This window comes from Pungitius pungitius, chromosome 1 (genome assembly GCF_949316345.1).
Source record: "Pungitius pungitius chromosome 1, fPunPun2.1, whole genome shotgun sequence".
Taxonomy (NCBI): Eukaryota; Metazoa; Chordata; class Actinopteri; order Perciformes; family Gasterosteidae; genus Pungitius; species Pungitius pungitius.
The window spans coordinates 26,197,721-26,221,250 of record NC_084900.1 but is presented as its reverse complement, the minus strand read 5'-3'; the positions used below and the strand labels follow the sequence as shown (position 1 = coordinate 26,221,250).

The 23,530-nt window shown below is 41.2% G+C and overlaps 1 protein-coding gene across 8 annotated transcripts in view; it reads left to right on the top strand.

Moving 5' to 3' along the window:
* Positions 1-23,530, top strand: part of cacna1db (calcium channel, voltage-dependent, L type, alpha 1D subunit, b) — a 54,091-nt gene that overhangs the window by 22,484 nt on the left and 8,077 nt on the right. The window contains exons 6-42 of one of the 8 annotated variants that reach the window (XM_037478658.2): positions 1,181-1,330; positions 2,718-2,914; positions 4,637-4,740; positions 4,882-5,051; positions 7,630-7,704; positions 9,342-9,426; positions 9,608-9,634; positions 10,112-10,272; positions 10,388-10,613; positions 10,776-10,983; positions 11,088-11,208; positions 11,366-11,480; positions 11,632-11,692; positions 11,820-11,880; positions 12,280-12,424; positions 12,514-12,643; positions 13,208-13,267; positions 13,355-13,414; positions 14,624-14,730; positions 14,841-14,928; positions 15,063-15,170; positions 15,271-15,323; positions 15,430-15,576; positions 15,671-15,872; positions 16,185-16,343; positions 16,646-16,756; positions 17,047-17,124; positions 17,751-17,834; positions 19,998-20,039; positions 20,798-20,926; positions 21,060-21,125; positions 21,339-21,430; positions 21,535-21,694; positions 21,803-21,930; positions 22,073-22,169; positions 22,618-22,720; positions 23,321-23,422. In XM_037478658.2, the coding sequence (XP_037334555.2) occupies positions 1,181-1,330; positions 2,718-2,914; positions 4,637-4,740; positions 4,882-5,051; positions 7,630-7,704; positions 9,342-9,426; positions 9,608-9,634; positions 10,112-10,272; positions 10,388-10,613; positions 10,776-10,983; positions 11,088-11,208; positions 11,366-11,480; positions 11,632-11,692; positions 11,820-11,880; positions 12,280-12,424; positions 12,514-12,643; positions 13,208-13,267; positions 13,355-13,414; positions 14,624-14,730; positions 14,841-14,928; positions 15,063-15,170; positions 15,271-15,323; positions 15,430-15,576; positions 15,671-15,872; positions 16,185-16,343; positions 16,646-16,756; positions 17,047-17,124; positions 17,751-17,834; positions 19,998-20,039; positions 20,798-20,926; positions 21,060-21,125; positions 21,339-21,430; positions 21,535-21,694; positions 21,803-21,930; positions 22,073-22,169; positions 22,618-22,720; positions 23,321-23,422 (4,212 nt within the window). The remainder of the gene's footprint in view (positions 1-1,180; positions 1,331-2,717; positions 2,915-4,636; positions 4,741-4,881; positions 5,052-7,629; positions 7,705-9,341; positions 9,427-9,607; positions 9,635-10,111; positions 10,273-10,387; positions 10,614-10,775; positions 10,984-11,087; positions 11,209-11,365; positions 11,481-11,631; positions 11,693-11,819; positions 11,881-12,279; positions 12,425-12,513; positions 12,644-13,207; positions 13,268-13,354; positions 13,415-14,623; positions 14,731-14,840; positions 14,929-15,062; positions 15,171-15,270; positions 15,324-15,429; positions 15,577-15,670; positions 15,873-16,184; positions 16,344-16,645; positions 16,757-17,046; positions 17,125-17,750; positions 17,835-19,997; positions 20,040-20,797; positions 20,927-21,059; positions 21,126-21,338; positions 21,431-21,534; positions 21,695-21,802; positions 21,931-22,072; positions 22,170-22,617; positions 22,721-23,320; positions 23,423-23,530) is intronic. The other 7 variants (XM_037478666.2, XM_037478661.2, XM_037478660.2 and 4 more) reach the window with 7 other exon arrangements.

The window sequence follows — 23,530 nt, the reverse complement described above, 5'->3', positions numbered from 1 at the left end:
TAGCAGCTGGTTATAACGCGCGTGGACATTGATGCTGCTATTAAGTGCTCTCGCGTCGGCTTCTTTGAACGCTACGTGCGGCGAATAGTTACACACATACAGTAGTAGACACATAGATACAGATCCGCCGTTTACCGTCGGCGAGGTTGGAGATGAACCAGCGCGTAGGAAAGTGGATGTGTGGCGTGAAGTGCGTGTGAAAACCTGCAAAAGCGTGTGTGTTACACGGGGAAACCGTGAGAGATGGCAGCCTGTAGCTGTGTTTGTTGGCTTGACAACAACTTTCCTAACAGTCAAACATCAAGCAAGTGCAACGCTGGACCAAGCAGACCTCCTCTTTTATCCGGACATTTCCTTTTTTTGAGACCAAAAAAATGCGTAAAATAAAACATACTTTGTACCCGAAGTATTTAGTCACTTCTGGCATCTTTATTTTCAACAAGCCGAGGACGGTGGTCAACAGCTCCTGCTCATGAGGACATGTCTCCCTATGTGAGTGACAGCTGCCTGTTGCACGTGTGAGAGCTGGTAGCCCCGCCCACCCAGTCAATGCGTGCAGGGAGCGGAACACTCAGTGCGCTCTGGTTGCTGCTTTTTAATAATAATATAACGATTATTGTACATAACACAATTATCAATAGTTGAATTCCATATAGCTGCTTAAATTTTAGGGAACAAAATAACATTTTGTTATAAAATACAATATTTAAGTTCATGTAGATTTCTTCCCATTTATTGGTATTGGTTGAACGCAAGTACTAAAATTGCATCGTTGGGCTTGCCTGAGGAACAGGGTTAATACACTAATGCTTTGCTTTTGTCCACTCGTCCCTTGGAGGGAAAGACTTTTGGGGAGATGGACTGAGCGTCTACGACATTTCGGTTCTAATGTGGTTTACCGTTTGTCTCTGCGGGGTGCTGTGCAGTTTAATTAAGCTGTGATATTTTGGCTTGTTTCCTGGTTTGTTTTTTCGTCCATTGTATGATTATAGAGACTCAGATAATGCCATGCTTTTCCAATAACTGATAGCTTTGAGTGGGTATGGCATACATGAACCCATATTCAAGTTCTGTTTATTAAAATAAGGAACGAATACATTGTTGCTAGTTTTCTCATTTGGACCTCAGAATTCGGTAGTGCACAACACGTTTATGTTACTGTCATGTGTTCCCTTTGCAGGTTTACAGGTGGTTTTAAACTCCATTATTAAAGCAATGGTTCCCCTGCTTCACATTGCTCTGCTGGTCCTCTTTGTCATTATCATCTACGCCATCATCGGCCTGGAGCTCTTCATTGGCAAAATGCATGCAACCTGTATGATGCAAACAGGTATGGTAGTGCCCTGCAGTATTATTTTACATTTTTGATTTCATTTACTTCTGGTATCATTTTGTTGTGTCACATTGTTCAGCCAAGAGACCTTGTGCATTTCATATTTTCCTTTATTTTTATCCTTTTTAATGGAGTCCTTCCTCCACACTACAGTATGAACAGGATATACGTCTCATTGATTTAATCCCTGTGAATGAATGAACACATGTTCCCTGAATGTGAATGGTGGCGAGCCGGTGAAAACAGAACAACAGATGGGTGGATTAGTCCAGTGATTAGATGACTGATACTGGACTATGATGTAAACAGGCTTGACCTTTGCTTTAGCATTGCTCCAAACTAAGGCTTTCTCAATATCAGATTTTTCACGACCGGGCTATCGTGACCAAAAGGACAGTAGCATCGCAATATGTAATGAAAATTTAAAAATATTACGAGTGATATATCTGTTATATTCTTCTTTAACGTCTTTTCATTAGGCTGTGTGTTTTATCTTCTTTTTGGCTAAATGAATTACACTAAAAATGTTGTGCAAGCAGATCTAGACTGTCAATAAAAATAATTGTACCAAAACTGCCACATGGCAGGAATATTATTATTATAAGAGTAAAGATACATTTATTGATTTACCTGTCTTTCTGTTTTGACGTGTTTCTTGTGGATGTCAGGAGTATTGTAAAATGAAGTTGAGTGTCCCTGACCGTGCGAGCTGAAAGCTCCCTTTAATCCCCCCTCGCTCGTGTCTGCTCTCTTTGCTGTGAGCAAGCCACTTAGTGATGACGTAGTTGTCATACGTCTGGATGGAGGGTGACTTTGTGTCCACTACAAAACAATAGATGCGTAGATGTGTGTGTCAAAGGAGAGGTAGAGGTAGATCTTGTGAGCGCATTGGCTGTGTATGTGTGTCTGTAATGGCCTCATAATGATGCATGATGACAAAACATTTAGTACTAAAAGTAACCCACAGGACTTTTTTCAGGGACGTATGAACTGCTGATTGCGTGTGGTCTGATTGTAATAAGCTGAAATAACTGGGTTTTATTCTCTTCTTATAAAGGAATTATTCAAATTGTAACGGTCATACTTTTATTTCAGAAGACTTTTCCATAAAATATGCAAGATAAATGCTCTTACAGAACACAAGATAAACTAAGTAGGAGAAAAGAAAAGTGCACATTTTGACAAATGAATACAGTCAAATTAAGGAAATAGTAACAGGAGGCAATGTGGACGATAACCAGTAAAAGGAGATGATTGAATAGTGAAACCAAGACCAGTTTTATAATTCTTCTTGAGCAGATAGCTTTGTATTTTTGTTAGCCTCTGTTGTCCTAAAACCCTCTTTGGATTTGTTGATTCACGTGTCTGACTTTGTGCCCCTCAGGCGCCCTCGCAGAAGAAGAGGCCACGCCATGTGCGGTTTCAGGGCACGGCCGTCATTGCCTGCTCAATGGTACATCTTGCAGAGAGGGATGGCAAGGACCCAACAACGGCATAACCAACTTTGACAATTTTCTGTTTGCCATGCTCACTGTGTTCCAGTGCATCACCATGGAGGGCTGGACTGACGTTCTCTACTGGGTAATCTGCCATTGTGCATCAAAGCGACTGATGAAGCCCATATAAGAAGGCTTTATTCAAAATAGATAGAGACTTTCTAGTTTAGTTAAAACTTGTGAAATACAGGGTTTATGAGTGACCTGCATAGATGTATTTATTTTTTGGCAAAGGAATTGAATTTCCTTATTTTGAATTATATAATATTTGAAGTGGTGTTGGTACTAAGTTATTAAATACGTGACATAAAGGTGTCATGATGTGCCTTGATTAGGCAAGGCAAGTTTATTCGTAGAGCAGCTTTCCACAACAAGTGTTACCATTTCATTATTTGTTGCGTAACATGGATACAAATAAAGTGTCAAAGAGAGTCATACACAACATGTCTGAAGATAAATGATACAGTGGAACTAAAATCCTTGAGTTACAAAAAACAACTTAGTACTGACTCTTAATATATTACATGACATTCAATTTCTCTCCTAGAATAATCAAGCTCACAATATTCACAAATCAATCCTAAATGAGAGCCGTAGTCTGAGCCTAAACCTTCATTATTTTTTCAGTTTAATAAACAAAGCAGGCTCACTTTAACATCCTCATCAAAATCCTTAGCTTCTCATCAGCAAGAGTGAACAGCTTTTAATTACACAAAACACTCAGCATTGAAGCCCAAATCAGAATGAGGTTTATTCAGAATCCACCCACATCATTTTATTGATAGAGACCCTCATCTATGAAGTAATGAACCTTTATGTTTCCTCCGTTTTCTCTCCCTCACAGACTCTGTGTTGCCATGGCAATCACATGCTAATACTGCTGTTGAAGTAATGAAAAAAGGAGACAGGCCTCACAGAACGATAGATAGCTCGGTTGACAGACCTCTGACCTTTTCAGCAGAAATCACTTCAATATATGGGCCATATTGTGCTGTAGCTGGCAGAGACAAATCATCAAATTACCCCTTTCATGCAAACTGGTGGGAGGTTATTTTCAGAAGTAACTGGAGTATTAAGTGCATGCATGCATGTGTGGGAAAACAAAAAGTTAAGTGTCAAGCTTGTAGAGGTTATATGGAGCCGTGTAAAAAGCCTGTTGTGTGGTTATGAATGGACACACGTCAACCATCAACTTTCTCTTTGCCAAACAGCTTGACGAAAGTGCACTTAAGCTCTGTAGTGAGGTTGATAACCACATCCTCATTAGTAAAAGACACGTCATCCTCTAATACTTCCTCCACTCATTTCTAACCCAGGCGTTGGGCCCCCTCGTGGTCCCTGTTCCTGCTTCACTGTTGGTTGTTGTTGTTTGTAGATCTCTTTCCATCCGAAGGACATTATGAACTTCGAACTGACCCCATTTTTGATTTTATTTAAAGAACTGGAGTTATAGCTCCCTATGGCTGCCTAAGATGTACTTGCACTACAAAAAATAAACAATTGTGTTTGTTGCAGTAGATGTGATTACTTAATTCAAACATATATTTTGTCTGGAAGTAAACTATAAATACCCGGAGCAATCAGAGGCCATAAATACAATCTACAATGCATGTGGTTTGAAAAGATGCAGGTTAGTTGAGGTGTTTGATGATCAAACCATCAGCAAGTAGAGCCAAGTAGATCAGCTCACTACTATAAGTTATATGGAAAACGGTATTGGATGCAATTATAGAATTACAGAATATATACAGCAAAACATGTGAATAAACCATGTTTTAATATTTCCGCTCCTTGTGTTTCTCTCTAGATGAATGATGCAATGGGCTTTGAACTGCCCTGGGTCTACTTTGTCAGTCTGGTCATCTTTGGATCCTTCTTTGTTCTCAACTTGGTTTTGGGTGTGTTGAGCGGGTAAGTTTTAAGGGAGCCTTCGTTTGTTTTTCTCGAGATGAAGATGGCTCAGATGAAGGACAGATTTCTGCTTCGGTGTGTGTTCTGATGGGGGACAGTATTGTGAGTCCGGTTGGACATCGTCTGCTCTGCCCTGTCCAGAGAGTTTTCCAAAGAGCGAGAGAAGGCCAAGGCTCGGGGAGACTTCCAGAAGCTACGGGAGAAGCAGCAGTTGGAGGAGGACCTGAAAGGCTACCTGGACTGGATCACCCAGGCGGAGGACATCGACCCCGAGAACGAGGAGGAGGGGGACGAGGAGGGCAAGCGTAACCGTGAGTTTCCTGAATTGAATAAATTGTGTCCTTCTACTCCTTTCTAAAGCAGATAAATGAAGAATGCAAACAGAAATATGAGTTAAAGCCCCAAACTCTTCTGCCTCCACACAAAGTTGCATGTTGCCTTTGTCTCATTGATAGTGAAAGGAGGCAGGTGAGGAGGGAAAACCATTATTCATCCATCTGTTGTTGTTTTCACTCAGATAGGCTCACTGATGCTTTGCCTTTCATGTATCATGAAGGAAATATTCTGTGTATCGAGGACCAACTGCTCCGGCTCCCCTAGTAACACGTGACTTTCCTCCACAATTACAGTGTATGTCGACCGGCTTTTTCAAGTGAAGAGGGGCCAAATAACACTGAAATGCTGACGGATTTCACTCACTGATGACAAACAGCCACAATAGAATATAGTACAAAGAGACAGTGTTGTATGTTGCAGATACCACACACAGATACTACAAATATTATATACGGTATCTTAATAAGGAAACAAACCAGAAAACAGTTATTGTACAAAAATGAGACATTTTCCCGCTGAAATTTCTCAATCTAATTCTCTGGCAAAATGAGTTGTTATTGAATGAAGCAAACATAATACTGTACAGTGTGCTGTTTGGGTATTTTACAATACCCTTATATTACTTTAGTGCATTAGGTCATGAATACTATACCTACCATATGTGCAAGGTTATTTTCATGCTTTAGTGCTACTGGACTCTAAAAAGGAAAACTGTGACATCAGCCATGGCGGCGACTTCATTTAAAGCATAAAGAAAGTGGGTGGCAGCAGTGCAAGGATTCTGGTCCAATCTATGGCGTGGCCTTGTGCGTGCCGTTGCCATGACAACACAGAAGTAGCTCTGGAAGTTCAGTTTTGTGTGTGTGTGTGTGTGTGTGTGTGTGTACGTACGTAATAATTTTGCATAAATGTATTATTAAGTAATGAATTGATTGTATAACTGATGAAATAGGTTGTGGGTGGTTTCATAGCAGATTTTTTAAAACTGCAGTTATGAAAAACCACATCACGTCTTCAAGTTCTCTCTTCATAGTGCAGCTTTAATCATTGAGTGTGTTCTCCTTATGCAAGGCCATGTATGGTACTCTTCAAAGCAATCCAGAAATTGTTAAACTACATTTCCATTAATCACTTGAAGGGCCGCTCAGTAGAGTGCAGACCTCAGTCAGGTGTGTTTGCAACAACCACTGCTGTATTGTTCAATTGAACGAACACAACCCCACCACATCCAGGGGAGCTTCAAACACGCCTCGTTGGAACAAAAACAGTGTGCGACATGCAGGCAATGGTCGCAAAAACATTGTGTAAGACACGTCACACAATCTTGCCATAAAAAAACAATATAACACTCACCGAGCTGACAGCAGCGTGCATGTGCACCGCTAGTCCTGTTAGGGTCTGGGTGCAGCTATGCAGTTCTCTCTTTAAAAAAGGCCATTTCTACAATCATTATTAACTTAGGATTAACTTTTTTGGCTGAGATGGTGACGATGCTCAGAAAAACGTTTTCTAACATTGTTTGGCCTTTGGCTTTTTCTCTTAAGTCTGCGTATAGGACTCTACCTCACTGTCATTGACATGGTGGTGACATTAATATTTTTCCTTCAGGCTTTTCCGTTTCATACCCACTGATGAATGGGTCTGCAGATACTTTATATTCCAGGTCAATAATGCCTTTTTGAGCACAAATATACTTTGTAGGTTTGATGCTGCTCGCAGCTACAATCTCGATTCACATGACTCTCACACCCAGTAGTTTGGCGAAAGAGTTGCATTCTGGGTAATTGGTGTGGGTAGATTTGATTCTGTAATTCTGTGCTGCAGTGCCTTTAAAGCGTTACCTGTCAGTCTGTACATCCTCCAGTAATTGCCCTGCTTCTACCTCTGCTGCTCTTGTTGTAGACACCAAAGGCAACGCACTAACGTTCTCTCCTTGACTCCCGCAGTGACTTTGAGCCTTGTGAAAATGCTGCTAACAGTAGTTTTTCCTCTCTTTCTCCCCTTTCTCCCTTTTCTCCCTATTGTGTCTTTATCTTTTTGCGAGTTGTTGTACTCTTCTCTGCTTTCTATCTTCTGTTTCTTTTCTGAAGGCGTTTTTTCTACTAATCCGGTGTAATATTGTATTCATTAGCACTGTCTCCAGAAATGATACCCCTAAAATTCAGGGGATTTTAAAGGCTGATATAGTGGTGTTATTTAGTTGAGAACTGAGAGCAAGATATATTTATTGAGTGAGACATTTTACAGTAAACACTCACATGTGGACAATGTCTGGCCCACTGTGTTTCCAAAGTACCTCAAACATTTAAATGGCATTTCTGTAATCACACTTCCTTGTTTTAAGTCATTAACGCTTTATCTGCATTAAGCGGATACATAGGAGCCTCACTGAACTCTCCTCTACTGCTCACCAGTGTTATCTTGTAGTTAACAGGTGTCTCTGCTAGCTGTGTCTGTGCTGTAGTTTGTGTTGCAGCTGTCTCTCTTGTTCCGCACTGACTCACTGCTTCCTCTGCTGTCTGGCTGTGTGAACTGCATGTTGGTATCTCCAAGGGGTCACTCTGGCTGACCTCACTGAGAAGAAGAAAGGAAAGTTTGGCTGGTTCACTCAGTCCACAGAGACACAGGGTAAATGCGTTTGTGTCTGGGAGTGTGCGCCTCTTTGCGCATGTTCACAAGAGCCATTTCATCTTTGTCGTGGAGGACGCCTCTGCTTGCATGTGCTTTGCTTATGCTTTTGTGTTTGCATGCCCCGTCTCGCATTATTCCCTGTTTAATCCTTACCATCCGCATCTTCATGGAGCAAATGCACCTCATTATCGACCTTTAAACGCATTGTCCTCCAGCAGCAAACAGCCTTTCTAGTTAAATTAAGCAACACTTGTGTGTTATAACAGTTAAAAGGCTGCTGGAGGAAAATGTGCTCCGGCCTCCATGTCACAGTGAGGGGGATGTGTACCGAATACCAAATTATGACACAGAAAGTGTACTTTTATTTTAAGGAACAATAACGTGAATGTTACAAGAGAGATTGCCATTCATTTTGAAAATGATATGAACTTGTGTAATGTTTATCATTATCACTCTCAAAAGGCATTATCACTTTAAAAGGCAAGAAATGTCGGTATGTCTCAAAAACTATGACTTAAAATGAGTAATGCCCTTTACGGTCAATGTCATGCAAATTCTGTGTGAAATTAGATGTTTGCGAACACTTTTAATATTGCATCCTCATAATCAGAATCAGCTATTTCCCATGTATGTTGATGCATATTGACACTGGTTACATGTGCTCACAATGTACATACACAGTACATACAATAAACACAAATCAAGAAAATATTATACATATAATAATATACATATATATATACATATATATATATATATATATATGTATATATGAGCATACAACAGCATTATTTATAGGATGATTGCAATTAAATTCCATGTAACATAAAGCTGATTCTGAGAAACATTGTATAAATGTTGAAGTAAAACTTATTAACAGATTCATGTTAATGTCTTATGTTAGCTCTTTCTAAATTATATTTTGGGTGGACTAAAATTTATAGTTAACGTATTTGTGTACAAATCTCTCTTCCAATCACAATCATTTTCCTTTCATTTGTCATCTATAAAGAAAATGTTTTATGCCTGTACATTATATAATATTTCCAATATATGCATACGCATACAGACCTGAACCAAATAGGACAATCAAATATGTCAACTGAACAATGCAGTAGTCAAAGTCAGTACTAAAAAGATTTCAAATCCAACCACATAACTCTTTTATATGAGTCAGAATGTTTACATGCTGATGTTTCCACTTAAAGAGATGCTTTAAAAAAAATTACAAAAATCATTTACAAAGTGTAATTTGACTCAGGTCTGTCAGCATCACTGTGACTGGATCGATGCAGAAACCTGCATTTTTGTTTCTCCGGTGGTTGGGCTTCAACTATGAGCTTTGTGTAACATGACGGGAAGAAGTTTATTGTGTTGTAAAGGCTCACAAGAATTGTTTTTTTTCCAGTTAAGTCTCAGTTAAGTTAGTTTCACTGTAATATCTGTTTAAAATGAGAGATTTCTTCTTTTTTTTTTATAAAATCAAGCCAAACCAAAAAGGCATGTGTGTCAATATGGAAATCTAGTATAATTTGAAATTCATTGGGGCAACCTGTTTTTCTGCTTTGTTACCGTGGCACCTTTTGTCTCAACTTACTGTGTGTGTGTGTCCGTGTGTGTGTGTGATACCACAGCGAGTATGCCCAGCGAGACCGAGTCTGCAAACACAGAGAATCACAACGGAGAGGAAAATAAATCCCCCTGCTGTGGGCCGCTATGGTGAGTGGGACTAGCAGTATTGTTGCTATGATGATCTAATTAAAAGAGGGTTAATAAAGGATGGTCGATAGACACAATGGCTGTTGTACATAACAATAATAATAATAATGTGAAACACAGAGTGCACAAATTCACCTGTTGCTGCCGTTTTTTAAGTTGCCTCACTTTTTATCCTCCGCAGTCAAAAAATTACTAAGTCAAAGTGCAGGTTAGTACCGTGGTACCGTCTGACCCCGCATGGTTGATGCATTCCTCTTTCATTTATTTATTGATTAAAGCTCATCTTGCATGAGTCCTTTTCACCTCGCATTTGAATTGCTCAGATCCTCAATGTTTTGAATTAATTTATTGTCATTGACCTGATGTTTGTCATGTTTTATATCTGACCAATCAGTCTTTATCCCGATGTTACCTCGCTTTCATCATTGTGTTTCCCTGTTTACTAACCAAACATCTATCAGTTCCTCTTCATCATTTGTATTTCACTGTTGTTCATTGTGTAGTCACGTTATTTCCTGTATAACCCTCTACGTAACATAAAAAATTAAATACATACACATGACTTCAAATGTCAGTTAATTCCAAAATGAGTTTCTATTGTAGCATTTTAAGTTGGATTTTGAATGGAATTCTCCTAAACACGGGCGTCCATATGCATCCTGAAGTGGAACTATTTGTGTCCCAGCCGTCAGTGGCGAAGGTGGAACCGGTTCTGCCGCAGAAAGTGTCGCGCAGCTGTGAAGTCCGTGACGTTTTATTGGCTCGTCATCATCTTGGTGTTCCTCAACACACTGACCATTGCTTCTGAGCACTACAACCAGCCGGACTGGCTGACCACAGTACAGGGTATCTTTTGTTGCTGTATTCTCTTTCCATTCGTGTTTTCTACCACTTTTCTTGACATTGTTCAACTATGACGTGTGTGATGATTTGTTGTTCAAGTAAGTCCTCTTCTCTCCAGACGTGGCCAACAAAGTTCTCTTGGCGATGTTCACCTTGGAGATGCTAGTGAAGATGTACAGTTTGGGGCTGCAGGCCTACTTTGTGTCGCTGTTTAACCGCTTTGACTGCTTCGTGGTGTGCGGGGGCATCGTGGAGACCATCCTGGTGGAGCTGGCCATCATGTCTCCGCTGGGCATCTCTGTTTTCCGATGCGTGCGGCTCCTCAGGATCTTCAAGGTCACACGGTGAGCAAAACAGCGTCCCAGACGACGAGTCAATAGCACACACACACACATATATATATACATATATACCATGTAATGTACTCTTGCCTTTTCTAACCAATATTATGAGTTCCATCTGTGTCTATCGTTCTGTTAACCTGTTTAATATTTCTTCTTCTCCAGTCATTGGGCGTCTCTTAGTAACCTGGTGGCCTCTCTGCTCAACTCCATGAAGTCCATCGCCTCCCTGTTGCTGCTGCTCTTCCTCTTCATCATTATTTTCTCCTTGCTCGGCATGCAGCTTTTTGGGGGCAAGTTCAACTTTGACGAGACTGTGACGAAAAGGAGCACGTTTGATAACTTCCCCCAGGCCCTGCTCACAGTGTTCCAGGTGAGTGTTTGGCCTTGTTCAGTTCAGTCGGATGCCATGTGCAAGAATTATGACAATTATGATGCGTGTTCGTGGTTCACATTATTGTGTGTCGTGCTTGCCAGATCTTGACAGGAGAAGACTGGAACACCGTGATGTATGACGGTATCATGGCGTATGGCGGTCCGGCCTCCTCTGGAATGGTGGTCTGCATTTACTTCATCATCCTTTTCATCTGTGGAAACTGTATCCTTCTGGCCACAAACTCGCAGACACACACACACACACACACACATACACATTTCCACTCCTGCTTGTGTAAGAAAGTAGTGTCTTCATCTTCTGGAAGCCCATCTAGATTTTTCATGCTGCACAGTGTTCCCTCCTTAAGTCACACGACCAGACATCCTGCTAAACGTCTTCTTGGCCATCGCCGTTGACAACCTGGCCGACGCCGAGAGCCTCAACACAGCGCAGAAGGAGGAAGAGGAGGCCAAGAAGAGAAAGAATAGTGTCAAGTAAACTTAAATCATTTACATTTTAATTTCGGTTCCTATTTTCTGATTGTTTGTGTAGACAGTTTTTTCCTTTTATAAAAGCACTTTCTATTAGTCGACAAAAAAGCCTTCTACTTTATTAGTGACTGCCTGTTTGATTTGTCCCTAACAGGGACACAAGCACGGATGCGAAGAGAGTTGAAATAATAGACGTCAAGGACGGAGAGACCAAGGTAAAATATACTAGTTCTCTACATAAATCCCGTAAATTGTTTTGATCGTCTTAAAGTGAGTCATCTGTATAGTTTCCACCTGAGTGACTGTCTGTTTTATGAAGCTAAACCTGATCCCTGTGCGTAGGCGACAGCAGAGGTTCTGCTGGAGGAAGACAAGGTGTCATACCCGGCCATTGACTCTCCAGGTAAGGGACACCAGTCCTGAGTTAGGAGGGGATGCGCCTTTAAACCCCCAGTTCCTACAATTCCATTGTGTTGCTATTGACTGGAGGTTTGGGCAATGACGACAATCAGAGGTGGAAGTAGAGGTAGAGTGGATGTCAGAATGGTGGCACGATCTTTCAGATGTTCCTACTGACAAGATGCTGCAGGGTGGAAAGCAATAAATAATATAAATAACTACAGAGAACAGCTTCATTGAAAAGGGAATGAAGCTCTTACATTCATTCTGAGGGAGATCTCACTTTAACCCCACACATACAGTAACAATAACATAGCCCTTTGTTGCCAATGGCAGGGGGAAACACTGAGGACTGATTTTACTATTTTGAGCAATTATGAAATAACTCCAGTTTTGTTTGTAGCTTGTGATGACGACGACAACGGTGGCGTTGTCCCAGAGGTCCCGCCAGGGTCGCATCATCTAAGGCTGTCTGAACTCAGCATCAAAGAAAAGACTCCGCCCATCCCGCTGGGCAGCGCCTTCTTCATCTTCAGCAGCACCAACCCGTGAGTAACGAAGCCAAAGATGTGTCACAAGTCCAGCTATTACTCGCACTTGTCTGGATCTCCTTCTTTGGTTTCCTCTCTGCTTTCAGGTTCCGTGTGTTCTGCCACAAACTGATCAACCATCAGATCTTCACCAACCTAATCCTGGTTTTCATAATGCTCAGCTCAATCTCTCTGGCTGCCGAGGACCCAATACGCAACTTCTCTGCTCGTAATATCGTACGTGGACAACATCTAGGACCTCAGTCGTTATCAGCAGCATAAGGCTCCGCAACGCTTAGCACATTTGGAGGGTTTGTTTGTCCCTCTGTAGCTCTTGTGCTGTAGCACAATCTGAGTTTATTACTGCAAGCATTTGGACATGCTACAGTAAGAAAAGCAAATATAAACAATCCTGGGTCCCGGTTTTGTGCATTCTGTCAAACTTTCATGGATAATTGAGACACAGCCATTTCTGATATTATCAGTAACACTTGTGGCAAAGGACCATCAAATAACATGAGATTATATCACTGACATTTGCAACATAGGAACACATAGTACATGGGCATGATTTAGAGGTCAGGTACATCAACACATGTGACCAACAGTCATTTTCTTGGATTGTGCATTTTAAACTGGATCAGAATAGTGCAGCTTTGTTAGTTGTCATCAGTTTTACTGTAATTGTGTGTGCACTGATGTCTGAACTCAGCATCAAAGAAATAGTATATATACCCATGGGATGTTATTGTGCTATTTCTGTTGACTTGATGACTTGAACTTGTGCATTGCCTCTTGCAGATACTTGGTTATTTTGACTATGCTTTCACCGCAATCTTTACTGTTGAGATCCTGTTCAAGGTAAATGACCTCTTTTGCTGTGTTGTGCTGTGCTGGGTAGAGCTTTGGTAACCCTGCGTGCTTATGTCCCTCTGATTGCCTCCTCAGATCCTAGGCTATGCAGACTATGTCTTCACTAGTATTTTTACTTTTGAGATCCTTATTAAGGTAACGTTTTGAAACTATGGCGCTGCCTCAGCAACCACCAATCACCTCCAAGCATGCTGCACACATTCTCTTCATTCCCCTCATTTTTTGTCTCCATCCCTTTTGTTTGAAATGGACGCCAGCTTGTCTTGTTGTCATGGCGCCAGTTCGTAAACATGCAGGTCATTTGTTTTTGGTCACACATTCTTCTGTCTGTCAGTCAGTTTTTTCATTGCACTTCCATTTTTCACCCTACAAACGTTTATGGACCAGACTACAAATATCTGTTTGGCCCGAATCCCAGTTCTTTTTTTTTAGTCACCAAGTAACCAATAATATACTTGATTTGCACTTTGATTGGTAGCAATTTGAAAGCTTTCACCAACCCTTATGCTTTCCCGACACTGACACCTGACAATATTTGTTGGTTTGATTTTAAATATTCTGAACTGTGGAGAGATGGACTGAACTTGTACATGATTGCTCACTGAACACACAGATGTGCACCCTTTTGCACTCGCAAAAATCAAAAGAAATGGAAGAAATGGGTAGAAAAATACAGAACATTATTATTATTTTTTTTGTCAGATTTAAATCCTCTGCCTTTACCCTTTGCTCATGGCATAACTGTACCGGTGTTAAGGGGCAGAAACAATCTTCTGTATTATGGCTAAAGCTTAAAAATCGATCAGGAGAGGATTAAAATCATTGTCCCTCGCTTAATCTGCCCTGGAAATGAGTGTAGCAGCTTTTGATTAATGTTCCCTGTGTCTTGTGTGACCACTTTGTGTCACGTACTGTATGATCTGTCCATTTGATTTGTGTGTGTGTGTGTAAATGTAATGCAACACATAGATGTTTGGCTCGGACTACATTTTAAAGCGTTTCAAATCCCGGTTTATCTTATCAATTTATTCTTTTGTTACAAGATTTTTAAAACATATTGCTTGAAACTATTTTCACTTACACAATATTAGAAATACTAATCTGTTTTTAGTGTGCTTGACCTAAATAACATACTTACACAACATAATTACCTTTCATTGCAGAAGTGAATGTGAATGCAAGGCAATGTAAAATGATGATGCAAGAGTCATCAAATGTTTTGTAATGTTCTTGACACATTTAAATAGTATCCACGTCATTTTAATTCAATTTCAGCCTAATTTAAAGCTGCGTGATGGCTTGTCCGTCTTCTTTAGTGTTGACTGTTGCTTTTCTTCTGTCCAGATGACAGCGTTTGGAGCCTTTCTCCATAAAGGGGCGTTTTGCAGAAACTACTTCAACCTGTTAGACCTGCTGGTGGTTGGTGTGTCTCTGGTCTCCTTTGGCATCCAGTATGTATCATCCAATCATTTGTAATGTTGACATCTATCATTGAGCAGTTGACACTTAAATCTGAAAGGAATGCGTCTGTGAGAACATGCCGGTCACCCGTCTTCTTTAGGTCCTCTGCTATTTCAGTGGTGAAAATTCTCCGTGTTCTGAGAGTCCTGCGCCCGCTCAGGGCCATCAACAGAGCCAAAGGACTAAAGGTCAGAATGACAATAACACAACTCAGTGCAAAGTGTATCCGCAGGTGTGCGTCTGTTGTTATTGTCAATGCATGCGCCTTTACTTGTGATACAGCGCTGTGTAGCCCTACTGACAATGTGTGTGTCCTTTGCAGCATGTGGTCCAGTGTGTGTTTGTTGCCATCAGGACCATCGGCAACATCATGATCGTCACCACGCTGCTGCAGTTCATGTTCGCTTGCATCGGAGTGCAGCTCTTCAAGGTGAAGGAGGAGAAGTGAAAAGAGAGGTTGATGGGTCACAATCAGCAGGAGTTTAAAGATATTACAAATATTGTTTGAACAATATTCTCTGTTGTCTTAGGGGAAGTTTTATCGCTGCACAGATGACGCCAAGTCCAGTCCAGATGACTGCAAGTGAGTGAATTTTATTTGTATGTATTTCTTGTTTCTGGCCTGCAGCAGTGTCCCTGCGTATGTTCTTGTGCGTCCATGTGGCTGATATTTCATCTCTAAATTACAGAGGTACCTACATTCTCTACAACAACGGGGACACAGCGCTGCCCATGGTGAAAGAGAGGATCTGGTACAACAGTGACTTCAACTTTGACAACGTCCTCATGGCCATGATGGCTCTTTTCACCGTCTCCACATTTGAAGGGTGGCCCACGTAAGTACGGCTGTGGCCCGAAGCTCGTATATCTAAATCAATAATTACGGTTAATTATCTCTTCTGTCTCTGTGTGTTTTGTTGCTCCATACAGTCTGCTCTACAAGGCCATCGACTCTAACAGAGAGAACATGGGTCCCATCTACAACTACCGCATCGAGATCTCCATCTTCTTCATCATCTACATCATCATCATTGCCTTCTTCATGATGAACATCTTCGTCGGTTTCGTTATCGTCACCTTTCAGGAGCAAGGGGAGAAGGAGTACCAGAACTGTGAGCTGGACAAGAACCAGGTAAGAAGGACCTTTGACGTTTGTGTGTGTGTTTTTGTGTTGTTATTATATATTTTGTGTCATTGCATTGTTTTCTCATACAACGGTTTTCAGGATAAATGTATCCCACTTTTGTGTGCATTTCCCTGCAAATGTCCAGCTACACTTGTTCATTTACTCTCAAATTGACTTATTTATAAATTTATAAAGTGTTCACGTGAAACAACTAGACTATGTCGAGGAAAACATCTCGTTGAATAATCCACCAGACCTCGTTACAGATGTTTCTCTTGATGTCTATTTGTCTATGTTCCCCTCCCTCCGCCACCGCAGCGCCAGTGCGTGGAATATGCGCTTAAAGCTCGTCCTCTGCGGCGCTACATCCCCAAAAACCCTTACCAGTACAAGTTCTGGTATGTGGTCAACTCTACTGGTTTTGAGTACGTCATGTTTGTACTGATCATCCTCAACACCTTGTGTCTGGCCATTCAGGTGAGTGCCCTTCATTCAGTTAATGCATGTCTGGAAACGTAATAGTTTAGTTTAGTTGGAATCAGTGAAACTGCTTTTCCTAATAATCTGAATGCAATTTTCTCTTTGTCAAAAAACACAACTGCTTTTTTTTCACTAAAAATATCTACTCTGCTTGCAGTACACACCAGTTTGTTTGTAGCAATGGTTGCTATGACCTTTCTTCCAATAATGCACTGTGGCTGTAAAGCATGTGGCGATTTCTGAATGCTGTGGTATTGTTTTATGTTTCTGATCAGTCTATGCGGCCGTCTCTTTTGCAGCACCACGGTCAGTCTCATCTGTTTAACTATGCCATGGACATCCTCAACATGGTCTTCACTGGGGTTTTCACGGTGGAGATGATCCTCAAGCTCATTGCCTTCAAACCCAGAGTAAGTCTCCTCTCCTCTCCTCTCCTCCTTTACATAGAAGCAAAACTACCTCCAGTTCCTTTAATCCTCTTGTTTGTAGTTTTCCCTTTTAGATCTCCCTTGTATTTTATCCGTAAAAATATCCCTCATAAACTCTTCCCTTGGCTATGACTCCACTTCCATTTATCCCTCATCATCCCCTTCCATTACTCCCCTCCGTGACCTCTCCTCCTCTCCCACTCTCCTGCATCCCCCCCTCCACTCCTGCCTTCCCGTCTCCTCCTGCTGGCTGTGCATGCTGCCATAATCAGGGCTATGTTGGAGACGCCTGGAACGTCTTCGATGCCCTGGTCGTGATTGGCAGTGTGGTCGACATCATACTGAGCCAGGTAGAAAGACGTCAGTATGTCCAACCCTGTCCTTCCCTCCTCCCGCCCTCCCACTGCTGCTGCTCTGTTGTTTCTGCCCCTTCACATCTTTCTTCCTCGCCTGCCTTCCCGTCTGATTTTGACGTGTTAAGCCAATTCGTGCTCTTGACGCGGGTCTGTCAAATCTGTTGTGGGCTTAATGGTTGATGAGCACCATAGAGTAAATACATGCTGGTTGATGGACCATCGACTGCCTGTGTGGTAAACGCCAACACACGAATGAGATGAAAGCCTTGCTTCTTAGCCATTACGTCTTTGCTCAGTTTTAAGTCTATGGTGGGCATTTATTCAAGCCTGCAACTGCATCAGTCAGAGTAACAAACACGTTTTGAAATTGTAGATTAATTGTAGATAAATAAATAGGTGGTTAACAAGAAAGAATAGCTCATTTTTCAAAGATTATTTGGATAATCTGGAAAAGCTAATACTCTCACAGATTCAGTTGCAGGAAGGATTTGACTTTTAACTTCACTCTTGATGTAATCACAACTTTTTGATGTTCTCTGTCTTCCATAATCTGTATTTCTTTTACTTTTCCTCTCTTACTCTCTTCTTCTTTTCTGTGTCTTTGTCGCTTGTGCTTGCAGAACTATTTTGCTGATGCATGGAACACGTTTGATGCCTTAATTGTTGTGGGTAGCGTGGTTGACATTGCCATCACTGAGGTTAATGTAAGTAATCATTTATAGCACATAAAAGCCTGTCTTATTGGTTACTGTCATGCTCATTAGAGTTGCATTTAAGACCAAAATTCGCTTTCTACACAACTGCAATTGGTCAAATAACCAGAACCTCAAGATCCTGTAGTTTATTATAAGAAGCATGACGCCCTGTGCACATTCAATTATTCATTGACTAAACAGAAGTAAAGAATAAAAGATAAATGGCGTGTGACTTGTCACTCCCTTTTGGTGTAAATAACAACTACAGGTTATGATAATAAAGTTTCATTTTCAACATTTGTATTATGCCTATTTTAATCAAAATGATTAAACAAACAAAGATGTATTATTAATTCCGGCCCAATTGTATTACTTCCTCAATGAATTGGTGAAACAGCAGAAAAGCCTTTTTGATTTTGAATGCAGCTCAGTTATCATTTAGAAATCTCTGATGTTATCATTTTGTGCCATACAGTTTTTTCTCCTTTGAATAGGCTGTCCTCCTACTCAAAGAGCATTCTGCAACTGCTTTTAAACACAGACTGCACACCGAATGAATGTGTTTGTTTGTCCTCTCCGTCTCTAACCGAGTGAATGAATGTTTGAGGTCAGGAACACACTGTCCAGCGATAAAAGCTCTAGCATATGATGTAAGCTGTAAAATACATTCTGCAGAAACAGAAGGCCTGAAGAGCAGCAGGTACACGGCACTTGAGTTTATGCTGTGTAGTTGCGGAACTCAGAAAATACAAGTCTGCTTTCAATTTTTTAACAGCAACGACACTATTCTCCTTCAGTTTATCCCTTTCCATCAAAACGCATTTTCACGCACAAAACAAATGCATCCTTTTTAAAACAAATAAACAAAAAAGCGCGTTTAGTGCTACAGTGTATGTCCTCCGAGATGTTTTACAGAAATGAGAAATAAGGCGCTAGGATTACGGGCTAATCCCACTGATCTTGCTATTCACTGGTGATGAATCTCCTTGAGAAGACCCTTTCCCCTGGAGGAACCCAAGATCTTGTGCAGGTTGAGCCTTAGATGGTACCTTGACAGGCGCGGTGTGAGCCGTGTGAGTGCGTACCTGGTGGTAGGAGGAGCCATGCACGTTGCATGACAGTGCTCAACGTCCCGGTTTTAACAGTCTTAATCGCTGCAAACAGGTCTTGTAGCAGAGGTCTGATGGCAGCTGCGAGGAAGGCACTGTTAGTGGACGGGGGCGCTTTGAAACCAGATTGGGGGGGGGGTCTAGGAGGTTGTTCTGTAAGCGGTCAGTGGGTTAAAGCGGCACGTTGTGGTACCTTGATAGAAGCTCATCTATGAGGAAAAACTGCTGTTTGACATCGGTGAATCAAGTAAGCAATTAATTCATGAGAGGACACACACACGGCTCTTCTTATTCTTCACCATCATCTCATGGGGTCATTCCAATGCATTCCTATTCTCACCACTACGTGGCCATCAGGAATGAAGCCAGGTGATGAGGGAGAGTTTGGTGACAAACTGGTCGGCAAATACTCCTCTGTTTGATAAAGTATTACAATAATGGCCTGGCTTTTCCCTTTTTGACAAATACCGAGTATCACCACTTGATGGTGGAGGAGAGTCTGTGCGATGTGTTCATGTTCAAACTTTGGACAAGAGACAAGCAACGTGTGCCGCCACAAGTTTACTGAGGGCTGTTTGGTTGGTCTGGAACTCAAAGAAAATCCCCCCAAAAAGATGTATTTCAATGTAAACTAGGGCCACAGTTAATCTAAATTAGGCTCAATATAGTAAGATCATATCATTTAAACCCTGGAATTATGTTTTTACACCTGGCGTAAATTACAACATTATAAGTGAAAGTCAATGTGTATTTTTGGGAGAATGTGTGGAAGGTAGTGATGATAAAGAAAAATAAAGAAAAACAATGTCAGCATTTTCCTTCAGCTTGCATCTTACGTCTGTTGTTGTTGTTGTTGTTGTTTGGAATATGGGGTAAGGCTTTTGCATGACAGGCTTTCAAAATGATGATATTCTTCTTTTGGGTATAACTTGTAATACTGTGTTGTTGTTTATAAGTGAAGGTGTTTCAGAGCAATTCTAAGATGACTCATGACTGGTGAACTTTATTGTGGTGTTCAGCCGGTTCATGTATCTCGGATTAACCTGAGGCTTTTGGTTTCAAGTCAGCAGCCATTCCCGTCGTCAAGGTGATAGTGGAGGCAGGGGTAAGGAAATGATTGTAGCACGTCGCCCTTCTGTGATCACTCAGCATCACGACCTTTTGATTTTCACTCTCTGTCTGTCATTTACTGATGAAAACATTGATATGGTCTCCATTATGCAACTTGTGATGGTTTGTGACTGAACTCTCAATGTTTGTCAAAGATCTGTGCACTTTGGCTCTAGTTTTGTGGTTAAACTGACCTTTTTTGGACCTATCTGGGAGCATGGCATGACACTGACAGAAAACACCGTATGACCTTCTGTCTTGTTCCTAAAATGACAACACACTTTGCCCGGGTGTTTGCGATCTGACAACTACCTGATCAATTCAGTGCTCTGTTGTCTCGTGTTTTCACGCATTTCAACATTAGAATAAATCCATTCTTGGTTTGCATCAATTCTCAAAACGTACAGTTTATCATTTGGTTTGCTTGTCTTTGGAGTGTGGATTGTGTGTTGCCTGTTTTCAACCAGTTATCCAGAGTTACATTTACTGTGTGTAAGTCCTCCGGGCATTGTGTGTGAAACAGTTACTCTGCATGCACACTAGTTGTAGTCTTTGCAGAGATGCAAAAAGATCACACATGTGAAGACATCTTTCCATCTACAGGGGGCTGCTAGCTTAGTGCAACTCACACATGAAGATTGAACGAATGCATCCGTAACCGAGAGCATGAACAAACGAGTAGAACAGAGCGCCATCCCTGTCGTCCATTGGTCGTGTCACGCCTTCATCACTCTGTACGTCCTCCCCCTGCAGAACACGGAGGACAGCGCTCGCATCTCCATCACCTTTTTCCGCCTGTTCAGAGTAATGCGGTTGGTCAAACTTCTGAGCAGGGGGGAGGGCATCCGGACTCTGCTGTGGACCTTCATCAAGTCTTTCCAGGTTAGTCTGTGACATGAATGTGCAACGTAATGGACCAATGCAAAGAGAGTTGACACCTTTTCCTCACGAGTTAGGTGAGAGCTCTGACTGAAAATACCAGTATCTCACTCTTTTTTTCATTTCTTTCTCTCAGGCTCTTCCCTACGTTGCACTCCTGATAGCCATGCTGTTCTTCATCTATGCTGTGATTGGGATGCAGGTAATTCAACCCGTTTAACACCCTGCATGAAACTTGGTGGCATTAGACAAGGATCAAATTATATGTTCAAGTGGATCTCAGTCGCTATTTCTTTTAAAACTTTAAAACTTTAGTTAATGTTGCAAAACAAGGCATTGCTTTTCAATGGTCTCGGAGTTCTAGTTTGTCCAAAATGTAAGAGCAAGCTGGCTGATGTTTCTTCATCTTTTCTAGGTGTTTGGCAAAATAGCCATGGTGGACGGAACTCAAATCAACCGCAACAACAACTTTCAGACCTTTCCTCAGGCCGTCCTGATGCTCTTCAGGTGTTGGTCGAGCTTGAATGGTTGCTTCGCAGTCATTAGAAGTCATCACAAATGTACAAATACATGAGGGAAAACCGCTCATCCTGCTCTTGTGTGAATGTCAGGTGTGCCACAGGTGAAGCCTGGCAGGAGATCATGCTGGCCTGCCTGCCGGGGAAGCTGTGCGATCCAGAGTCGGACTACAACCCCGGAGAGGAGAGAACCTGCGGCAGCGGCTTCGCCATTATCTACTTCATCAGCTTCTATATGCTCTGTGCTTTCCTGGTAATCATTTCACCGTGTGCAATAGCGGTTGTGTTTCAGCACAGACTTGAGCAGGCACATTTGTGTATGAAATTAAAAAAGATGAATAATTGCACCACCTGGTTTCAGATCATCAACCTGTTTGTTGCTGTCATCATGGATAACTTTGACTATCTGACCCGGGATTGGTCCATTCTTGGTCCGCATCACCTGGATGAGTTTAAAAGAATCTGGTCCGAATACGACCCTGAAGCCAAGTGAGTACCCAGTGGGCCCCTTTTGAGGAGAACTATCCACAGAATTTGCCACACTCTACGTTACAGCTAAGGACTATTTCTATCAGTGCACATGAGCATCAACCATCTGAGTGCCTTTAATATGAATTCATCTTGTTGTCAGAGGCCGGATAAAGCATCTCGATGTGGTGACTCTGCTGAGGAGGATCCAGCCTCCGCTGGGCTTTGGCAAGCTCTGCCCTCACAGGGTGGCCTGCAAGGTGGGTTTCAACACGACGACTCACCCTCACCTCTGTAGATATAGATGGAGAAATGCAGGGGAATGTGGGGAATGTTGAGGTTGACCAAAAAAAATAATTCATCATACAATTCATAGCTTATATTTGTTTTTGTATTAGTATTTGTATTCATATTCATATTTAAACATGTATTTGTATTACTATTAATATCAATATTAATAGTAATATATGCAATATATTTATCTTCATATTAATATTTGTCTTAGTATTTAGTATTAGTATAGTGTATTTATTTATATTTATATTCATATTAATATACATTTTATATTCATAATAATATTTATATTCCCTTTTATATGTATATTTATATTCAAATGTGTATTTGTATTAATAGTTATACTAATATTTATATGCATATTCATAATCAAATTAATAATAATTATAATAATAATCTGTACTTCTGTTGCAGCGTCTGGTGGCAATGAACATGCCCCTCAACAGTGATGGGACAGTCATGTTTAATGCCACCTTGTTCGCTCTGGTCCGCACTGCTCTCAAGATTAAGACTGAGGGTGAGTCGACACTTGAGAGCAATTCAAGATCTGTAACATTATTGCTTCCATCCCCATGGTGGGGATGGAAGCAATGATGGTTGAGCGTCTTCTAGCTGTGCACTGTCTTTACGTATAGTAAATAAAGAGCATCTATAGCTCTGCAGATCTTTAAAGAAAATAAAAATGATGGAAAAGGTTTAACTCGTTGTTTACTTTTTTTTTTTACACTTTTTAATCACGTCATGCATCTTTGACTTTTATAGTATTCCTTTATTCACTGAATTGGTATCGTCCAGTTCAACATTTTGCCACAAGAGGGAGCCGTAGGTGTTTAATGTGAATCTTTCCTACATGGCCAACATTTAAATGTTAATCCCATGTTATGTCATATTAACGTGTGAAATGTTCCGTATTTGCTGCAATTTTAAACTTTACATTTTGTGCTGTAATCTTTCTGCGTTTGAGAGAGAAAATAATTGGAATTCTGATAACTCATACATTACATTTTTAGCCAGATACTCGTTAATACCAAAAAAATGTAAAACGTATTGATCAGTGAGTGTTTAACCAAAGTTACTTGGTTCACTTAAACACTTCCGTTTTTCTGTCATTTTGAAGGTAATCTGGAACAAGCCAATGAGGAGCTTAGAGCTGTGATTAAGAAGATTTGGAAGAGGACAAGCATGAAGCTGCTGGACCAGGTGGTGCCTCCTGCAGGCGGTCAGTAGTCACCACACACACATGTTTGCACGTGGTCAACACTGTTCATTAACAGTGATTTGCTTTTACAGAGACCTCACTACCTCCCTCCCTTCTTCTGTACCTTTC